The sequence below is a fragment of the Mastigoproctus giganteus genome, chromosome 8 (assembly GCF_048544385.1).
Source record: "Mastigoproctus giganteus isolate SK-2022 chromosome 8, ASM4854438v1, whole genome shotgun sequence".
Lineage (NCBI taxonomy): Eukaryota > Metazoa > Arthropoda > Arachnida > Uropygi > Thelyphonidae > Mastigoproctus > Mastigoproctus giganteus.
In genome coordinates, this window is record NC_143582.1 from 174,651,679 (window position 1) to 174,675,142 (window position 23,464).

At 37.2% G+C, this 23,464-nt stretch overlaps 1 protein-coding gene across 1 annotated transcript in view; it reads right to left on the minus strand.

The window, feature by feature from the left end:
• LOC150082021 (uncharacterized) overlaps positions 1-23,464 on the minus strand; it is a 320,259-nt gene that overhangs the window by 174,170 nt on the left and 122,625 nt on the right. The window contains exon 7 of the mRNA XM_090380398.1: positions 10,368-10,490. Within this exon, the coding sequence (XP_090236524.1) occupies positions 10,368-10,490 (123 nt within the window). The remainder of the gene's footprint in view (positions 1-10,367; positions 10,491-23,464) is intronic.

Sequence of the window (23,464 nt, forward strand, 5' to 3'; positions counted from 1 at the left end):
TTTCACTCACACGAGCACCTTCACTACTGCCTCCCCTTTATCCTTCTACCACTTTCCCCCTCCCTTATCTTCCCACTACTATCTTCTAACTTTCAACTTTTTTTTCTTTTTTTTTTAAAACTGGGATCTCCCTGTCTGTAGCCTTGCATGCCACAGGGTTCCCCCCACCAGTGCTTTACACTCCCTACTACCCAGCCCACCTCCTCATGGTGCTGGACAGTAAACTAGAGGTTTAGGTGTGAAAACACAGAAAACTCTAGTCCTTTTGTGTTCTTCAAAGGCTAAGAGGCTGGATGAATATCCAGCCTCTTAGCCTTTGAAGCCTCACAACCAACCCCACACTAAACTAATAAATCTGGCCTTTACAGTTTTGTATTCATCACACTGCATGACGTGGAGATGGGGGAACCCCTGGAGCCATATTACAATTAACACTATACACAACATTGCATATTCATAAATACATTATACAGCCATTACAAAAACTACTACTATCATACCAGGTGTTTCCATTATTTTGTCCACACCCTATATACTGTAAATATACTTTCTGCAATTTTTTATAAATTTAACAATGGTTATTATGAGATCAATGGTGAACTTCATCAGAGCATATCATGACTCAGCTGGAAATGGCCACAGATAATTCCTGTGCAAGTCATGACTTCATCTCTTGCATTTCCTATGATATGTGATCAAGGGACAATCTAGTTGCCAACCATAGCTCAACTAGATGATTCTTTTCTCTATTACTATTGCAGAAAGTGTACCAATCTAAAATTAAAACTCTGTGCACTGCTAGAAGAATTGATTGAAGAAATGGATGCTTGTCCTAAAATGCAAGGGGAAGAGCTCATCAGGGTCACTAGGTTCTAGTAACATGCTAAGTGACTGATTTGGTACCAGAACAGAATAATGGAGAGCAAACTACTCTAATTCAAAAGTTCTTTTAAACAGGGTAAAAAGAGCATTATATTCATGTGGGATTAACAATACTAAATGAATATGATATGATGATTTGTTGGATAAATATAGAACCTTGCTTAAAATATGCCGCAAGTTAGATCAGAATGCGTGTGCCTGCAATTATGCCGAAACGATACGAGGGATTATAGGCTGAAAGCATGTAATAATCCCTCCTAATATAATCCTAATCCCTTCAACAACTTGAGGGCCTGTGCAAGCCCTTTTTTTTTTTTTTGGAGAGCATAGTCCCCACTGGTAGGTAGAGTGAATTTATTTTGTAGAGCCAGGATACACTTGAACAAAGATGGTACAAGGTTCAGGGAACTGCTAGTTTAGGGGGGGGGGAGACAGGAGTAATACAGATACAGGAGCTAGTTATTGCAGTGACTCTATTGTCAGAGAGATGGGAAATATACTGTGAAAAAAGGATAGTTGGAATAGAACCAGGTTATGTCTGCCGGGGGCAAAAGTTCATGACGTTGTAAAGCAGATATTACCGTTTAAGAGCACAAAAGGTGATATTGTTGTAAACATTAGCACTAATGACATTAAGATTAGGGGATCAGCTGACATACTTACCTAACAAGAACAGGGCAATGTTGAAAGAAAAAAAAAAAGTCACAAGTTACGGTTACATTTGAAAGCATCCACAATTCTGCCCAGACATGACAGAGGTGAATATATCATGAGAGCACTGTCAATCAATTTGGCCCTGGAGAGACTGTGAGAGGCTCATGGGGCGTAGAATTTTTCTCGGCATGGTCTGTGCTTCTTAACAAGAGAGAGAGACTGTTTCTACAGGGATGGGATACACTTAAATAGAAAGGGTTCACAAATATTTGCTGATGTTATCGAGGCAGTGTTAGGTGGTCAGAAAACTGCTAGCTTGGAGAGGATTCACAAAATAATAGATTAACAGTAGCCACAGGTAGAGGTGAAAGTAATTCTTGCACTGCTTCTATTGGTATGAGCAGCAGCCTGGAAAGCGAGGTGCTGAGGATTTCAAGGACTACTGGGAGTCACATGGAATAAGTATAGGTGCATGTATACTTGCATGTACACCAACACCAGAAGTACAGTAAATAAATTTGATGAACTTGAGGTGCTAGTCAAGACACCAAATGCAGATATTTTGGGGTATCAGAGATGTGGTGTCACACAAATAAAGGAATCCAGAATTGGAATTTGGAGAGTACAATGTGTACAGAAAGGACAGATGTGTTATAGGCCTAATGATTCTGGCGAGTACAATGAACTGTACAAAGAAACAAAGTCGGCCAGTAAATCAGAATGTCTTATAATGAGAGATTTTAAGATTGCCTTATAATGGGGGATCTCCCAGATATAGACTGGAACATGTGGGTTGGTCATTCACACATAGCAAGACTTTTGTGGATTTATTGGATGTTTGTTTTCCACAGCAGCAGCAGCATGTTCTAGACACAATCAGAGTGAGTAATACTCTTGATCTGATTATCAGCAAGTGACTATTCATGCATTAAGAAGCTGCAGATAAAGGATACCTAGGTAGCAGTGATCACACAGTGTACTGATGTGGGATTTACTCAAAGATATAACTACCATCAGGGATAAAGGGATGGGTTCTTTCGTAAAGATGACTATAATTGTCTCAGACAGTTTTTTAAATACTGTACAGTGGGACCAACTAATGATGTCACCAACAGTGAATTTTAAATGGGAAGCATTCAAGGAATTAACCTTAGGAGCTACTAGGCTTTTCATACCAACTAAGAAATACTGTTCAAGGTTTAGGCCTAAAAGGATGTCAGATGAACTGAGACTCATGGCAGAGAAGAAAAATGCATATAAATGATCAGGAAACACAAATGCCTATGACAGATATAAGATAGCCTGTAATCAAGTCACTAAGGTGGTTGGGCAAGCAAAGGCAGATTACGAGAAATCTTTGGCCAAGAATGCAAAGAAAAACAGCAAAGACTTAATCACTTATATAAATTCTAGAAGGAATGGAATGAATCAGGTTGGTCCACTTAATACTTGATAATACAGTAAAACCCCCGCTATTCACGAGGGTGACGTTCCTGAGAAATGTCGCGAATACCGAAAACGCGAATACTGAGTTATGGCTCCCATAGTAATAAAGGGGTTCCATTCCAAAGTATGAAATATATAAGAAAAACTAGTCTAAAATTTTGTCTATGTATGTATCATATGTACCTTCATAACATGACTATGTACATAGACAGTACATAGTGAAATGCAAGCATATGGCATCGAAATGAAAATAAGAAACAATTTAATATTAAATGTAATATTTATTAGAAATTTCAAACAAATCTTTCAAACCAGCGCCTTTGCTTGCTAGCAAAAAAAAACATCCCACCAGTGCTATCACCAGTTTCGCTAAAGTGTTGATTAAGGTGTTTTGCCTTTTCACGAATGATGAGTGAACTTAACGGAATTTTATTTTGAGTTCGGTCTTCTATCCACAGATTTAAAGCCTTTTCCATTTTTTTCTAATTTAACATCACGAGTTACAGAGCAAATTTTTGAAGCAATTAGCGCGTTTTCACAGACACTACGGCGGATTTTTTCTTCCGATTTTTTGATTGATCGTACCGCTGACTCATTGATTTTATAATGTTTTGCCACTGAGGAGACACTTTCACCATTAGAATTTTATCTAATAACTCAATTTTATTCGCTAATGTCATCATCTTCTTTGATCTTTTCACATTTCTCTTGTTATTCGTAGCCATACTTTTGTACGGGTAAAAAAGAACTTGTCCACAACAAAGTCACTTTCTTCCGTTAACACACTCGAAAAAGTCCGCAAAACGGTAGCTTTATCACTTCTGTAAGCATATCAATTTATAAATTGATAATTTATTCAATTTATAAGCATATAAATTAAAAGCAAACGACAAAACCTTCCATGACAAGCGCATAACACATACTGAACAAGGATTAGCGAGAAACATCCACACTTGCGATTTTGTCACCCCTCTCCCCCCCCACCCACTGAGTGCTGTTTTGACCAGGAAAGATAATTTTAGCCACGCCCATGTTTTTTATGGCGGAAAATATTCACGGCGCTTTAAAATTCACATTTTTTTAGGTTTCATTTTATATTAAATCGGCGATCGCGAAACCGCGAATAGCGGGGGTTTACTGTACTTAATACTTGGAGGCAATGGTTCAACTGTTGACAATTCTACTCAGGTAGCTGACAAACTGAATGAGTATTTTGCATCTACATTCACACATGAGGGATTGTGAATGTGTGAAGTATACATATCAGAGACCCTAACAGGGAGTTAAATGATTTTGTAATAACTGAGAGCAAAGTGGAGGAGAAATTCTTGAAGGTAAACATAAGGAAGTCACCTCTAAGGTGCCTTTCTTATGTTTATCTTCAAGAATTTGCCAATATTACCAACACACTGTCACTTCTCCAATCCTTTGGATTGGAGAAGTGACGACGTATTAGCAATAAAAAGTTGTCTCTAAAGAATGAGATGGGAAACTTCTGACTGGTCAGTCTGACTTTAGTGGGTGGCAAGGGAAAATCTTGGAGGCAATTTTAAAAAGTGCATAACAGGATCATTTACATAGAAATGCAATTCTGAAGGAAACACAGCATGGTTTTGTAAATGGAAACATTTGTTTAACCAACCTGGATAGCTGTTTTCACAGACACTAATGAGCTGGATGTAGGAAACAATTTCAACATTGTCTACTTCAATTTCAGCAAGATATTTGAATCAATCCTGCATGAAAGTTTACTGTTCGAGCTGGAACATGTTAGAATCAAAGGAAAAATCTCTAGAGATTGCAAGATGACTGCAGAGCAGAGGCAGAGAGCTGTGATTATTGGTTATTCTTTAGATTGGGGTAATATAAGAAGCTTGATTGATTTGATTTGGTAGTTGTTGGCGCATCGGCTTCTGTGGCCATATTGCACCTCCCAAGGTTTTTGCAGCACTTTGATCCAAGCCCGAGGCGGGAATCGAACCCGCGACCTTTGGGTTGCCGGGTAGGTACTTTACCCACTCGGCTAGCCCGGTCGGCGGTAATATAAGAAGCAGGGTTCACCAAAGATCAGTACTGGGACCACTCTCGTTTTTGATTTTCTTAAAGGACATCAACAAAGTAATAGAGGACATGATATCAAAAGTTGCAGATAATATCAAAATCAGTAGAGTAGTTAATTACCAGAGCAAAGCAGCAGAGCTTCTTCAGGGTGACTTAGATTTTAGAGATGGTCAGAAAAGTAGCAGCTATCTTTTAATAAGGAACTGGAAAGTTGCTGGAGAGGCCTTCATCCAGCAGTGGATTGAAAATGGCTGATGACGATGATGATCTTTTAATATAGCAAAATGCAAGATATTATTACACTTGGAAACTAGCAACCGCAAAATAACCTATACAGTTTATGTGACTGAACTAAAACTAGTAGAGGAAAAAGAGATTTGGGAGTTACAATACAGCTGGACATGTTCTCCAAGCAGCGTAGACAGGTGGAAAAGAGGGCCCCATAGTGTCCCATAGATGTTTTATTGAACATTTGATGTAGAGACAGAGAGGTCATAATACCTCTGTATAAGGCAATTTTAAGACCACCCTTAGAATACTGTACTAGGAACAGAGACTAAACCTAAAGAGATACTGAGCTTAAAAGGGTCCAAAGATGGACAACATGCCTGGTGAGATTAGCTAAAGGGCACCTGAGGAGAGACTTTGAATATGGAATATGTGGTCTGCAGAGCTTGGAAACTAGACACTATAGCAGAAATTTGATTGAGGTGTATAAGGCTCTGAGATGTGAAAGTAAAATAAACAAAGGTGAAATTTCACTGTTATATATGATTTGAGGCTATGAATTTAAATTATAGAGAGGGATTAGACTAGACTGCAGGAAGTTTTTTTTATCGGAATAAGTTGCCTCCATTGGGGGGCAATTGAGGCTGATAGCAGGGGGGATTCAAAGCCTAGCTGAAAACCTAGGTGATGAGGAGAGGCAAATGGGGGTATTTATTTCATTTTATTTAATTTTTTTTTTTTTGGTCATGCAACAAAAGTCCAGTGCACTTTGCACTATATGGCAAATATTAATTCTAAAATTAAAACAGTACTTCAGCATAACTGTATAATTTAAAAGTAACACAAATACATTAAAAGCAATACAAAAAAATAAAATGTGAGGTTTTGCAGCTGGATTTCTGTTCTCCATGTGCAAAATTCAATGGAGAGAAGTTAAAAGTAGTTCAAGACAAAAAAGACTTAGGGGTTATGATAAAATCATATATGAAATTTTCTATGCAATGTAAACAGGTGGCTAGGAGGCACAGGTGTCCTGGCTAGGATTTATCGGTTCATTGCAAATAGGGAGAAAGATGTAATTGTCTCTCTGTATAGGACAATAGTGCTCTGTAATAATAAATGGATACAGCTTATTAGTAGTATACATATTAGAGACTATATTTTAACAACACAGTGATTTTATACATTATTTAAAGTGCACTGTGGCACTTAATTTATTTGAATGACACTCTTTTTCACTTTGATTTAATTTACTCCCCCCCCCCCAGACAGCAATACAGTCAGACCTCTATATAACGAAATAGATTGTTCTCTTTAAAAAATTCGTTATACAGAAATTTTGTTATAAAGAAATATGCCCTTTTCAATGATGAAACATATTGTAAATTCAGAAATATAGTAAAAGATGGGAAAGAAGTTGGAATGAATAAATTTTATAACATTTTAAAACAATTTATTAATACATACATATTAAGAAATGACCTTACATGATGATGCCCACAATTTATTAGTACACTTTTAAGAATTAAGTCTAAAATATTTGGTTATTTTTGTTGTACACTGGATTCTACTGTACACCGTTCATAAAAATGTTCGCATTTGTTTAAATTTTAAACACTCAGATATACAAAGGGTACTAGGAAAGTTTTGCAATACAGCTTTGTTTATTTAATTTTTTCAAAGTAATTTCCTCTACATTCAATACACCTCTCCATCCTCCGAAACCAATCTTTAAACCAGTTCTGCCAAGTTTCACTAGGGAGTAAAGCACACTCGTTGTCCCAAGCCCGTAGAAGCTCGTCATCACTGGAAAACCGCCTCCCTTTTAGCTTCATTTTCACATGCGGGAACAGTGCAAAGTCGCAGGGAGCAAGGTCTGAACTGTAGGGAGGGTGCTCGAGAAGTTTCAGTCCTGTCGTGGTCAAATATTCGGTGCAGGCTTTGGCGCGGTGAGCTGGAGCATTATCATGATGGAGGTACCAGGTGTCCATTCTTGACTTTGGCCGCAGGTTCTTCATAGATCCAATGACTTTAGGCAGGCATTGTTCTGTATACCACTTAGCTGTGACTGTCTTCTGCGTGTCCAAAACGACACGTTCCACAATTCCACTCGATTTGAAAAATACAGCTATCATTTTCTTCTTTACAGATCGGGATTTTCTGACAATTACGGGTGTGTCGTCATCATCAAAGACCCAAACTTTGTTTTGAGCCTTGGTCGACAGATCGTAATAGTACAGCCAAGTCTCGTCACCTGTCACGATGTTGTTCACATACCGAGATTGTTCCTTATCAAACTTTTTTAACATCTCCCGGCACCAAGTCACACGTCGTGTCATCTGCTCTTCAGTCAGTTGATGCGGCACCCAGAGAGAACAAAGTTTCTTCACGTGCAAATGATCTTGCAGAATCGAACGAATTGCTGGTGCATTTAGGCCCAAAGTATCCTCTATCTGTTGGTAGGTCACTCGCCTGTTTTCGTCAAGCATTTTCCTCACAGCAGTAACGTTTTCCTCCGTAACTGACGTTCGTGGCCTTCCCGGCCTCTCAGAATCCTCCAGAGTGAAATTTCCCCTTTGGAATTCTCTATACCACCTGAATATCGTTGTACGATGTGGACAATCATCATCTAGTGCAAGAGTCATTTCGTGACCACGATGCCATCGCAAGCACTTTACACTCTCACTACTAATGAATAACTGAGCCCATCGACTTGGCGCGGCAGCTACTATGCACATATGAACATGTCTCAACATGCAGCAACAAGCAGCTTCCTGTGATTCATTGTTGCGTCATATTGCAAAACTTTCCTAGTACCCTTTGTATTTTGTGTTACATTTTCTTCCCACTGAAGGCCTCGATGCAAAGTTTCAAATGTTGCCAAAATTTGTTTGGAAGGTTTAATATTGCCTTAATTTTCAACCACCTCATCATCGATATTGTCCCTAGTTCTTTAACTACTCTCCAAAATGTGGGAGTCACTCGGATATTCAGCTACTATGACATCATTATCAATTCCTAAAAATTCGTCAAGAACAATTTCTCCACTGATCAAACCTCACTTGGAACTCTTCCCAAGATTACTCAATGTCTTCTAGTAGTTCATCCCTCTGATCTATGTTAATTAGCATTTTACCAAAACCTGTTTTTGCAAAACAATTCTTAATTGTTGTTTCCATCACATCTTGCCTCCACACTTTCACCAACTCTGATATACACATCCACAAATCTATAACAGAATCTATTGGTTAGTTGATTTCTATTCTCAGTATAATTTTTTTCAATATGTGCCTTCGGTAGTGCATTTTCAAATTCTTGATAATGTCTTAGTCCATTGGCTGCAGTTAAGACGAATTATTCAGAAGGAAGAAAACAAGCTTCACACTTGCAAGTTTTGAAATTACCGAGTGAAGGTTGGCAGGGCAGTTATCGACAATCAACGTGGTTTTTATTCGTCACCTTTCTATCAAAATTTAAAATCCACTGCTCAAAAATTTTGCTTATCATTCAAGGTTTTTTGTTGTAGTTGTAGTCCAATTCTAATGACTTTACTCCTTTGAAACATGGGGATTGTTTACTTTTGTCTATTACCAAAAGCTTCAGTTTTCATTACCAGCCATATTTGCAACTAAGAGTGTAATTCTCTCCTTACTATTTTTACCACTAAACATTTATCACCTTTTAAAAGTCAATGTCTCGTTCGGCAAACATTTAAAAAATAGACATGTTTCATCAATGCTAAATATGTCTTTGGACTCGTAGTCCTCCATAAATTTTTTCAAAACTGTTTCTTTCCAATGGATATAGTCTTCTTCGATTGCAACTCCACTTTCATCAGAAATAACTTTTTTGAGTAAGCCATGATGCTCTTTAAATTTGTCCATCCAACTGGAACTGACTTGGAATGTTTTGTGCCCCAGAAAAGATGTGTATTCCATAGCTTTTTCTTTTATTAATAGCCCTGATATTGGCATGTTTTGGTCTCGAATGAACTTCATCCACTTAAAAACTGCTTCATCTACATCTTCCCAAAGACATAATTTTGCACGCTTCCTACTGGTTCCTGTTTCCTCAAACAGTTTGAGAATCAAAACAGGGTTTTTCAGAATGGTTGACACACTACTGGCATGGACATCAAATTTTAAAGCAATTTCTTTTTTTTTTTAATGCTGCGATATACACTACTAAGCACTTCCACTTTTTCACACTACACTCAAGGATTTTCTCTTAGACACTGTAAAGTTACTTGCACAGCAGTTAAAACAAAGCTGAAATTAGGGACCACTTGTAGCTACCATGTAAAGAGAGATAGACGAAATTCGGTGTGAAAGTGTGGATGACTCATTTCTTCGAAACAACAGATGAATTTCCGATATAAAGGAAAATCACTCTTTCCTAATAGAAAGCTTAAGATAGAAAACAGGTTGATCAGAGCCAATGAACGTGTCAGGAATATGCCTTAATCTTTGCCAATGGCTGTGGACAGCTGACCAGCAGGACTTCTCGGCTCAGTAGTGTATAAGTTGTATAGATTCTATTTCTTTTTAGCCATTGACCCACTGCTGAGCAAAGGCCTCTCCCAAACTTCCATCTTTTTCTATCCCGTGCCATGGTTGGCCAGTTTCCTCCTGCAGGGTTTTACCGGCACCATTAAATTGTAAAATGTTTTAGTTCTTAATTTGTGTAATTAAAGCCTTTAGCTATTAAAAGCTAAAGGGATTAATGCTTAATCCTTTTAGCTATTAATTTGTGCTTTCTACAGCATCAGCTTTTTGCCTAAAGGCCAGAGATGTGAACAATGCCTACCCAGGTCTCTTGAAATCAGTTCATTATATGGAAATTTTCTTCACTATACGGAAACTATTTTCAATGTAATGACTAAGGGGACATCAAAAAAGTTCGCTACATAGAATTTCTCAAAATTCTATGTAGCGAATTCTATGTTTTCTCAAAATTAAGTTATAATTTTCTCTTCTAGGTCAGTAACAAAGTAATCTGTAAATGTCGAAAATTTATTTATAATTACTAGAAACAGATCTTATCTTCAGACAATGATAAAATTTGGAAGATGATATGGTGTGAGAGGCAATACTTACCTTATCTGCCATGTTTAAGATTCTACTATGAAACTTTTCCCTGTGGCCAGAATCTTCCAATTCAGATGATTTTAAATGCTCATGTATTGAAAGGGGTTCAGGGCTAGATGTTTCTTTCCTTTCCTAGACAAGAGGATTATATATGTAATTTAATTAAGAAATAAATGATAGATATAGCAATGATCCCCTATAGTAAATCATATTCATACCTGCTGAATCACTTCAAAATTAATCACTATAAAAACTACCCAATGCCAAAACAATCCAATAACTTTTCGTAACTGAATAAAATAATATGACAAGTTAACTATTCTAAGAGCAGTACTACAGGATGGCTCAAAGGATATTTGGTTACAAAGGGACTGAAGTTATCTAACCAGGAGACATACTAAGATTACCCAAGCCACATTTCTGTGACTGACTAGGATCCTTAACAAATGTCTACTCTCATTTCATGGTGAAAACCTGTTATTAAAAAGATAACACAATGGCTACTGAATAAATAAATCAGCATTAGCATTAGAGACACATGATGCAAGAAAGCAAGTTTGCACAGCATCAGCCATAAGTAAAAAAAAAAAAAAAAAAAAAAAACATTCCCATTTCACTGATCCGTTCATTCCAAATATTTGTCTAGTTCTGCCTTGAATTTATTTAAGCTATCAACTTCCACAACAACAGATGGAAGTTTGTTCCAGCAATCAACTACCCGCTGGCTAAAGGCAAACTTCGATAAAGGCACATCTATTCTACAACTGTCGTTCCTCTACAGTCTGAATCTATGCCCCCCTCAGGTTTGTAATCTGAGCAGGAGGAAGAATCCCATCAGCATTCAATCCATTCAAGGCCTTATACACCTCAATCAGATCACCTTGCAGGTGCCTAGTCTCCAGAAGCTGCAATTTGCAGAACTTAAGCCTTTGTTCATAAGAGCACTCCTTTGTTCCCTTCACCAGTCTTGTTGCCCTTCTCTGAACTCCTCTGTACTCACTCTAGCAACTCTGCATCCTTCCTAGAATGATGCTTCCAGACCTGTACGCAGTACTCAAGGCTTGACCATTGCCTTATAAAAGGGAATAATCACCTCCTTATCCCTGCATGCAAAATTCCTGTATATCATTGACAAGACCCCATTACCTACTCTGGCAGACTGTCTGCACTGCTCAGAAAAGTACAAATCTGACTGCACAATTACCACCAGATCTTTTTCATTCTCCACTACCCTGAGCGTAATACCACATAGTTGGTACATTTCTCTACAGTTACTGCTACCCATATGCACTACTTTGCATTTGTCAATGTTAGAGTTCAGTTGCCACTTCTCAGCCCATCTGCCCAAATTTTCTAGATCCTATTGCAGTAGCACACTGCCATTAGTGTCATTAACAACCCTGCCAACCTTTGTATTATCTGCAAACTTTTACATTAAGCTTGATATATGTTCATCAATATCATTTATAAATATACAAAAAAAACAATGGGCCCACCACCAAACCCTGAGGGACACCACTAATAACATTAGTCCACATAGAGCAGTTACTAACAGGTCTGTAATTACTAGTGTCACCCTTTGATCTTCCTTTGTGAATTGGAGAGCCTTGCACAATTTTTCCAGGGCCGAATGATCGACAAGGCTCTCATCATATACTCCCTTCAATCGTGTCTGGGCAGAATTGCAGACACTTTCAAATTCAACCCTAATTCTCGGCTTTTGTTCAGCAGTGACCTGTACTTGTTAAGTAATTCTGCCGATCTCCTACTCCTAATATCATTAGTGCCAACGTGAACAACTATATCACCTTTTGTGCCCTTAAAAGATGATATCCGCTCTACAACGTCATCAACCTTTGCCCCTGGCAGACATACCTTGGTCCTGTTCTACCTATTCTTTTTACAAAGCATGTTTCCCGTTTCCCTGACAATAGAGTCTCCAACAACTACTAGTTCCTGAGGGACCAGCGCATTCTGCCTTGGGGGTTGCCGCTGTGTTGCGTGATGACCAAGTGCAAGCTCTGGCATTGATGTGGGCAGCTGAGAGCCTGATGGGCCCCTCAATTTAGATCTTTCGAGGGCATCCACCCTGTCGTTCAAACTCTCATATAGGCCCATAACAACGCTGAGTTGTCACCTGATTTCCTTACATCGCGCACACACAAAGACATCCCCCACGGCAATGTCATGTTCCATTCCAGAGAGTTCGGCAAACATTTCACAAGTTGCAGATTTTTTTAGGCTGTGATGCGTTGGAGAATCGCCCCCCTCAGTTCTTCCCCGAGTCACAGCACTCCTGCCACTTTGAGCCCGTTGCTTTGCTGCTCTAGTTTGGGGCATGATACTTTAAATTAATAAAATCAATAAATTAAATTAATTAAATACTACGCTATCTAATAGAAACAGTGAAGCGTAATACTCTATAAATTATACGTTAGAGCTACCTAACTACCTCAATTAAAAATTTGAATTCCCTACCACTATACACAAAAACAATGGCTGCAATCGAACGAAAATAACGGTTATTAAGTATTACGTATATCTACAAAAACTGTTTATCTAAATTGAAATAAAAATAACCAGCGTAACTATAACTATAAGACTACGTATTAAGTACAATATAAAATAACAAGTATGTAAATAAAAAGGCAAACACTTATCGTTTTTTTCGGAGCCTGCAACTGACAGCTGTAATGTTTAAAGAGAGTCAGCGCCCTCTCTCAAAAAATCAGTAAAATAAATATCTAGGAGTAATTACCTCAACCATGGATGATGGTATGTATACATGCCTAAAAATGCCAATCCAATAGGTTATAGAAATCACATTCTTTGACCATTGTGGTCTATTGCTTTGACACTTTAAAGATTCTAATTGGACTGAAGAGCTATGGGATTTTCAAACAGTGGCATAGACTTAAAAAAAACAGGCAAGCTTTCTTCAAGCCTGAAGAAAGAATCATGACCGGATTTTCTGCACAAGCAAGGATAACAGATCTATAATTATCAGCTTATTTGGGGCTGCTTTTACCAGAAGTTTACAATTCAGAGGGTTTTTTTTTTTTTTTTTTTGAGTTTCAATAATTTGTCTTCTTCTGGATCATGAATTGGATTTGAACATGTGTCAGTGCCACTCACTAGTGATTGCTTATTTTACTTTACAATTTGATAATTCTGAAAGTGCTGATTTTACTTTTCTTACCACTTCAAAAATCTTGAAAGAGACTTTTCGAAGGCTGCCACTGTTCTTACAAGTTTCATTATACACATTTAACCAAAGACAGCCAACACAAACACATGCTTAAAAATCTCTCTCTCTCTCTTTTTTTAAATTCAGTGGCATGCATCAGTTTAACCTGTTTAGAATAGCAATCCTTTTCACGCTTCTTTCTAAATAGCAGTAAATTTCCGCAAAGTATTTATCCACTTTCACCGGAAGGAATGCAGCTCTCTTTTCAGCAACCATTAATACCCTTGCTATTACAATATTCAAGCCTACCATAGCAGGCACATTATCAATACAATGCTAGACAGGGTTTTTTTTTTTTTTTTTTTTTTGCAATAATATCATAGGCTTTTGGGTTGTTTAGAAGATATCCAATATCATACCCAGTACAGTCAACCTTCCAGTGATCAGAGCAAGCTCCTTTCAATTTGACAATTACAAAAAGGTCACCACAATGGCATCTAACTTGGAATCACTAATTACTGTCATCTGTAGAAATCCAAAACAACTAATATTTCAGAGCCATCACTAACTCTTCTTTTCCTATCTGTGTAATTTCAATAACAATGTCTGTTGTTATTTGTCCTTCCACAACTATATTTTTTGCCATTTTACTATCGGGAAACACATTTCTGAACAATGCATTTGAAGAATCAGCATAACTTAGATGGAAGATTACTTTCTATGACAAAAGATACAAATAAACATTTGACCCGTTGACATTATCACATATGATATCATTGTCACCATGAAATGCAACATTATTTTTTCATTTTCACTCTATGCACTGCACGCTGTTGTTATGCTTTATGTTTGTAAATGTCTAATTACATTGCATTTCCTGCCAAGCCACTTCAAACTGAAAAATCTCATCTACATACAATACACAAAGCAAGTGAGTTACATTTTAAGATTTTACAATACACAGAAAATGTTGCATATATGAACTCTGATATTTTACATTGTATATTTCTTTTGTATCTTACTGATTGGTTAGTTGGGTTTTATTGGCGCATTAGCAACTAAGGTTATAATGTGCCAGTATCTTACCGAAAAACATTGTTAATTAGCATTGCACTACAACAGTACATGGCAGCTACACATAATAGAAAACATCACCTTTTATATGGCATTTCTATTTTACAATGAACTACCATAACACATCTGATAGCCAATTCATTAACAAAAAATAATTAGAAATTTTCAAAAAAATATATATAAAAAACCCAAATTTTAACACATTTTTATTTATCAGAGGGTACCATGAAGTCATGGTACCCTCTGAAATAGCCAATTACACGGAAACAGCTGATGGCAATTTCTGGGCGAGCCATGATTTTATCCATGGCTCGCCCAGATTCAGGGGCTTGAACCTGTGGCATTATTCCAAGGATGACCTAGTGGATAATCCTAGCTCATTTGGAGATTATTTTCTTTGTCACTGTTGTAAGGAGTGCACCGATCTTAAGTTAAAATTTGGTGCATTGCTAGAACAATTTGAGTCACTGAAAAAAACGGGTGCTTGCCCTCGATAATAATGCAACTGGGAGCTCGTCAGGGACTCAAGACTCTAGTAAACTACCAAGTGATGCACTCCCGATTCGGGGACCCAGAACAGAATAACCAAGTGTGAACTACAGTAATACCCCGAAGTTACGCGATAGGTGGGTCCGACGAAAATCGCGTAAGTCGAATTCGCGTAAGTCGGGGTACAACTTTGCATATAAATACATATAAATTTTGCTTAATTGGGACCAAGGACTAACAAAAACACTAGTTTAGAAGAAAAATATTAATAAAATTGCAGTTCTTTATACATATTAATACAAAATATGTATTAAAAAAACAAATGACTTAAGTTAAAAAGTTATTTCGATGTCGATGGCTTCATAAAATCTAACAAATTCGTCTGACGACACAGCGCGTTCTTTTTTTCACGCAGAATTTCTTCGTAGCAAGCTAATAATTTTTTTTATTCCTTGCTTTGTAGCTATAACGCGTTCTTCGTTGGAGTCTATGTTTTCTAAAATTTTTAAGCCCTTTACAATTGAGATCTTTTCAATTTTCAACCTGTCAAGTTTGCAATTGTCATGTGCTTTTCGCCGTTGCTTCATTTAGGCCTGTAGCACGTGCAATATCACATGGTCTTTCATTTCGCTCAAAGCGTTTCACAATTTCATATTTTTTCTCTATCGACAGAGGCGGACTGGCCATAAGCCTTACCGGGGAAACCCCTGTGGGCCAGTGTGATTTTGGCCATAAACCATAGTGCGAGGCCACTATAAATTTTCCCGGGTAAGAATTTTTGACCCAGTCCGCCTCTGTTTATCGATAATTGCTTTTCTTTTTCTCTCTGAATCTGCAGTGTCTTCAGCAGGACGCTTCCTTTTCACACCTTTTAATTAAGTATTTTACTCATTTTTAGGGAATAAAGCGCAATTACAAAACGAGGAGCACGCTTGATATGCATAAACAAAGCTGCACGCATGTAGCAACTGAATAAACAACACCATAAAGGCAGAGATACACTATTAACACCTCACATTTCTAGGGGTTACTACCATAAAACAATAAAAATCCAGTTGCGTTTCTGCTAGTGAAATCTGTTATAAACTGGTAGTAAACTCGATCTAATTGCATTTGCGATTATACCGATAGCTGGAAATGTGTGGGTTTTTACGTTATTATGGTGAAATGTGTTTCCCCTTCACTGATATAAAAAACATAAAAGCAGCAAAGTTGAATTTTGTTTATCTTTCGCTCTCAATCTCCGCCGTCGCACCGGATATCGATAACATATGAAAAACGACCTTGAAGATAGTGGGCGGCAGCGTTGCCAAACGAAAAAATCAAGAACCGCGTAACTCCGAGTTCGCGTAAGTCGGGGTAGCGTAAGTCGGGGTATTACTGTACTCTTTATTAGGAGACTCCATTGTCAGGGAAACAGGAAATATTTTTTGTAATAAGGATAGATGGACTAGAACCAGGGTATGTCCGCCTTGAGCAACTTTTATTAATGATGTCACCAACAGACTGTCAGATTTTAAGGGGGTAAAGAGAATATTATTATTCATGTGGGGACTAATGGCATTAAGCATACTTTTTTTTTTGTTAGCCAAATATAGGACCATGCTAAAGAAATGCCACGAGTTAGGTCACAATGTTTGTGTCTGCAATTCTGCCCAGGGATGACAGGAGAGATTATACGCTGAAAGTCTTGTGGATTTACTCAAGCTTGAAGGACTCTGCAAGGGTTTTGGGAGGAAATTTCAATCAGTTTGGCCCACACTTACAGGTAGAAGGAATCTGTTTTGTAGAGACGGGATACATTTAAACAAAGGTGGCACAAGAGTTTTTGCCAGTATTATTAAGGATACCTTAAAGGTTCAGGGAAACTGCTAGTTTGGGGGGAGCAAGGATAATATAGATATGCATTTATTTGAAAATACTGGTCAAAGTAACGCTTGCACTTACCCCAAGAGTTCTTGTTTGTTACTGCAACAGAACATATTAGCAAGGTGTTCTGAGGGCAGAAACGTTTCAAATGAGAGGGCAGCTAATGCCAGGGAAGCGAGCTCAAATAACTTTAAGAGGTGTGTCAGGGTAGTTAACTATACAAGAACACTAAGTCTTAACTGTTTATACAGTAATGTCAGAAGTGTTGTCAATAAAATGAGTTAATTTGAACTGCTGGTTAGGAAAAGTAACGCTGACATAATAGGACTTACGGAAACGTGGTGCCACCTGAAGATAAGGGATGATGAGTTTCAGTACGGTATGTATAATGTATTTAGGAAGGACAGGGGAGATAGAAGGGGTAGTGGGGTCATGCTTCTTATCAAAAGGACCCTGAGCATGACGAAAGCTTTCCCGGATTCAGACGTTTCGCATACTAGTATAGAATTGGTATGGTGCGAGATAGTTGGAAGCAAAGGTATAATGAGAGTGGGAGTAATCTACAGGCCAGGTAATTGTGAAGATTATGATGAGAGCCTTTACATGCAAATGGAATGGGCAAGTAAGCATCCATGTATTATTATGGGTGATTTTAATTTGCCTCTAATTGATTGGAGCAAATGGGAAGGAAATTCCACATGCGGGACTAAATTTTTAAATCAACTAGATGATTGCTATTTGTATCAACATGTCAGGGAAAGTACTATGGAAAAGAATACTCTAGACCTCGTCATCACCCATGAACCAGATGACATAATAGGACTGACAGTACAGGAACCAGTAGCAGGAAGTGATCACAGAGTTCTATGGTGGATGATGAAGAGAGAGGTAGTAGTTAGAAGTTAGAGGCAAAGGAATGGATTATAATTTCAGGAAAGGAAATTATGACAGACTGAGATGCTACAAGGCCTCTATTAACTAGTTAGATATCTCACAGAGAGCGAATACAATTGAATTATGGTATACCTTTAAAACATTAATCACAGAAGCCTTGAATGCTTATATATCATTAAAAAAATACTCCGTGAGGAGGATTCCAAGTTGGATGAATAATGAAGTTGCCAAATTACTTGAGCAGAGAAAGATGGCATAGAAAAGTTACAGACCAATAAAAAGTACCGAAGCCGATAACAGTTACAAATTGATCAGTAATAGTGGCAAAGGCAGATTATGAGAAATTGCTGGCAAAGAGGGGGAGATAAGGAATTCTTCACATATATAAATGCAAAGAAGAGAAGGACAAACCAGATCAGACCGTTATGTAATGGACATGGGATAGTATTAGATACCCCAGCTGAAGTTGCAGATGAACTCAACAGTTATTCTGCATCAATATTTACAGAAGAAAAACCCTTTACGTCAATGAGAAATTATGGGAGTGAAGTTGAACAAAATGTATTAATGATGTTGAAATTTCTCGTTTAGTTAATGAAAAAACTTTCGAGTCTACAGGCCAGTAAGGCTCCTGGGGTTGACAGCATATACCCTATAACCTTAAGGGAGGTGGCAGGTGAGTAGTGCATTAAACCATTGAGGCTAATTATGAGAGCATCACTAGACTCAGGAGTGATTCCATTGGACTGAAAAAGTGCCAATGTGTCACCAATACATAAGGGCGGTTCTAAGAGTGAAGTAGGAAATTACCAGCCAGTTAGTCTATCTTCAGTAGTAGGGAAAATCATGGAGACAATCATCAAGGGTGGAATTCAAGATCATTTAGATAGAAATGGAATTCTGAAGGATACTCAGCATGGTTTTGTAAAGGGAAAATCATGTTTAATTAATCTTGTTAGCTATTTTGACAATGTCACTCAAGAGTTGGACTTAGGGAATAATTTTGACATTGTTTATTTGGATTTCAGCAAAGCATTTGACTCAGTCATACATGAGCAGTTACTTTATAAGCTGGAATGGGTTGGAATCACAGGGAAAAATCATTAGATGGATAGCTGGATGGCTTCAGGGCAGGAGGCAGAGGGTTGTGATAAATAGTTATTCCTCAGTTTGGGTTGATGTAAAAAGTGGGGTTCCCCAAGGACCACTGTTGTTTTTGATTTTTAAATGACATTGATGAAGGGATAGAGGGCATGATGTCTAAATTTGCAGATAATGTAAAGATTGGTAGTGTAGTTAATGATAACTGCAAAGCAGAGCTTCTTCAGAGTGACCTAGATAGAATTCAGGGATGGTTAGAAAAATGGTAGCTATGCTTTAATCCAGCAAAGTGTATTGCACATGGAGTATTATAACTTATACACTTGGCGGAGTTGAACTAAAGCCGGTAATGGAAGAAAGGGATTTAGGTGTTATGATACGGTCAGACATGAAGTTCTCCGAGCATTGTAGACTGGTTGCAAGGAGGGCACATGGTGTCCTATTGATGATTTATCGAACAACTGCTAGTAGAGATAAGGACATCATAATCCCATTATATAAGGCTATTGTTAGACCACACTTGGAATACTATGTTCAAGTATGGAGATCACACCTAAAGAAAGATGTTGTGCTTGTTGAAAGGGTTCAAAGACTCCAATGGTGAGATCGGCAAAAGGGTGTCCATATGAGGAAAGATTTCGAATATGTGGGTTGCAGAGCTTTTTAACTAGCCACCTTAGAGGAGATTTGATTGAGGTGTTTAAGGCTCTGAGAGGCATAAGCAAAATAAACAAGGATGAAATTTTCATGGTTATAAATGATTCTAGAACTAGGGGCCATAATTTCAAGTTAAGGGGGGGAAATGTTCTGACTGGATTGCAGGAAGTTTTATTTTAGCCAGTGAGACATAAATTACTGGAATAAGTTACCTACATGGGTGGAAGGGGCTGACAGTTTGGTGAAATTCAAAGGTCAGCTGGATAATTGCCTATGGGAGGAGGGAAATGCATAAGTTGTCTATTTGCTTTTCTCTTATTAATTATATATACTTTTTAACTTTCTTCTTCTTATTATTATTTTATTTATTTTTGGCTGGTGCAACATAAGCCACAGGCTTCCTTGCACCATGCGGTCATTGCTAATACTAATGACAGCGAGATGAAGAAGGGTCAAAATGAACAAAAAAGGTAGATTTTCCATCTTGAATCTGCAAAGTTGGCAGCTATAGTGAAGGGCTTAATACTTGGATGCCTACTGAAATTTCTAGCACTTAGCACCTTGACAGTATTGAATTCCCTCTTGTAAGTCTTAATATAAAATTATAAGAAACCGACCCTGACACAATCTTCCAAAGCATAAACTAACTTGCTTTCCCTTCCATTATTTTTCAAATTCTGACATTGAAAATGAAGCCAATGTGCTCAGTTTATATGTTGCAGCAAACAAAAAGTTACATGCACATTCCTTAGAGATTTTTTATTTTAGTATTTGTAGGGGCAAATGATACAAGAAAGCAAACTTATCAAATATCAGCAAAAAAAAACCCTACAGCCATCTCTAACATTTTATAATTAACTCTTTAACTAGAATAACTAGAAGCATCCAGATAAAATTAACAATATACTTGGTCAAAAATAGACTTGCTCATGTATGAAACAAATTCCAGTGGACTAGTAAAAATTTTACTAAAGACTATGACCAAAAATTCTTAAAAGACACTAACATTAATATCATAGTTCCTGCTATATTTATGACTTAATGGTCTTAAACCATGACTGATAAAATTTACCATAACATACAGTATGAGCATAAGAAACATACATTTTAAGAAATGTCTGGAAAAGTAATCTATATACATATAATTAAAAAATTATATGCATTTATAATACTTAATGGATATAAACAGCAACAACAAACCTGTTCAATCTAATGTTTATGACAAACAGAACAATTTTAGGCATTTGATGAAAGGAAAACTAAACTTATGGAAACCATTAAGCATTAAAAAAATTAAATACTGTCCAGGGTAAGAGGAGCAGATTTTGCTTTGCAAAGAGAATCATAATCCCCTTAGTTTAGACAGCTTTTAATTTCTTTTCAGTCAGATCAATAATGTTACTAACAACTACAAATGCTAAATTAGAAGTGTTTGGGGAAGTAATCAGAGAATCTACTAAGATTCATATACGAAATAATAGATACTGTTCAAGTTTTAGACCTAAATGGATGGCAGACGAACTGATGAGACTAGTGTCAGAGAATAAAAAAGAAGGAAAATGCAAGTGATGATTATAAATTATTAAGGGACAAAGAAGCCTAGAGAAAGCATGAACTAGTTTGAAATAAAGTCACTAATTGGGTTAGACAGGCTAATGCAGATTACAAGGAGGTTTTGGCAAAGATTGTGAAGAAAAGTAGGAAAGAAATTTTTGCTTATGTTAATGCTACAAGGAAAGTATGAACCAAATTGGTCTCCTGGTTATGAGTGACATAACTATTAATGATCCTGTTCGGGTTGCTGACAAATTGAATAAATATTCTGTATCTATTTTCGATAGCAGAAGTAGGGGCAGTTAATAAGTATTTACCCTCACCTATAAATATGATTTAGAGATGCTTGATAAGCTGGCATCTTTGCATCATATTTCCATTATCTAAAACTAAATAATTTGTGAAATGAAACCATTAATGCCACTTTTGTAATAAAAATTGTCATATAGAATACTAAATGCTACAGAACTGAATTTAAAACATAAAAAGCTAACAACCAGTAAAACCAAGTGCATAAACCTTTTACAAATGATTTTTCAATGTTGTGCATGAAGTGACAGAGAGTTTTGTTTCATGGAATTTTAAATTAAAATTGTGCACACAATTTTCATTTTTTAGAGAATACTTTTAAATATTAATTAGTTCTTACTTTGACCTTATAGTTCTATATTACAGTGAGATTATTATCAAAATCAAAAATAACTGGTGAAATAACCAACTAACAATTTGGAATCATGATCCACTGCCCGTTTTTGAAGAATTTCTATCTTTCTCTCAGATGGTTGCTATTTTGTAATTTGTTTGTACTTGTTTCTTGATCTTCGGAAATCCATACAATTTGTGAAATGTCTGAATTTTCAAAGCAATATATTATCAAAATCTACTATTACTTAAAAACTCAGTTAATTAGCATTACTATTGATTTTTTAAGGAGTCCTTATGTGCTGTAATGTAATAATTAAGCTAAGCTATACATACGATCTAGTTAGCATTACTAACATTAATAGTGGCAAATGATGCAAGAAGGTAAGCTATTGCAGCATAAGCTAAAAAAAAAACCTTCCCATTTCACCTACCCATCCTCTCTGACGAATTGTCTAGCTCTTCGAATTTATTCAAGCTATCTGCTTCCACAATAATACACAAGTATGTTGCAATGATTAACCGCACCCATTAGCTAAAGGCAAACTTCCGCATATCTCTTCTGCAACCATCCTTCCTCCATTTGAATTTATGGTCCCTTATGTGTGTAGGCTAGGCAAGAAAAAGAATTCCATCAGTATTGAGTTTGCTCAATCCATTCAAAGCCTTAAACTCGATCAGGTGCCTAGTCTCCAGAGGCTTCAATTTGCAGAAGTCTTTCTTGGTAAGACACCCTCTTTGTTCCCCTCACCAGCCTTGTTTCCATTCTCAATACCCACACCAAAGCTCGACATTCTTCCTAAAACGAGGCCACCAGACCTCTATGCAGTACTCAAGATTAGGCCTGACCACTGCCATATACAATGGAATAATCACCTCCTTATCCCTACTGGAAAAATGGCTGTATATCATTGACTAAACCCCATGTGCTGCACATTTAACTACAGGTCATTTTCATTTTCCATTGATCTGAGTGTAGAATCAAACATTTGGTATGTTAATCTGGGATTACTGCTACCCATGAGTACTTTGCATTTGTCAATGTTAAATCTCAATTGCCATTTCTCAGCCCAACACCCTAATTTTTCCAGATTCTGTGGCAGTAGCATGCTAGTTGGCAGGGAGGTTAACTTGTCATTAACCTCCCTGCCAACCTTCATATTATCTGCAAACTTAGACATTAAGCCTGATATACCTTCATCAATATCATTAATAAATATAGAAAACAATAATGGATCCAGCACCAAACCTTGGGAGATTCCACTGATAACATTAGTTCACGAAGAGCAGTGTCCATTAATAACAACGCTGTTCTTCTCCCACTCACCCATCAATTTATCCATAATAGTAACTTGTCCTTAATGCCACACTTCTCCAATTTGTACAGAAGTCTATTATGTGCAAGAGTATCAAAAGATTTCTTGAAATCCAAGTATATGACATTAAAATTGTTTCTTGCATCCAGTTCTTTTGTTACTGCATCATAGTATCCAATTAAACTCTTCAGACAGGACTGCTTCCTTACAAACTCATGCTGAGACTGAAGTACAACTGCACTCCTGTCTAGATCAGGGGTCCCCAACCTTTTTCATCGGAGGGCCACATAGAAAATTCATAACAAATGGCGGGCCGGAGTCAG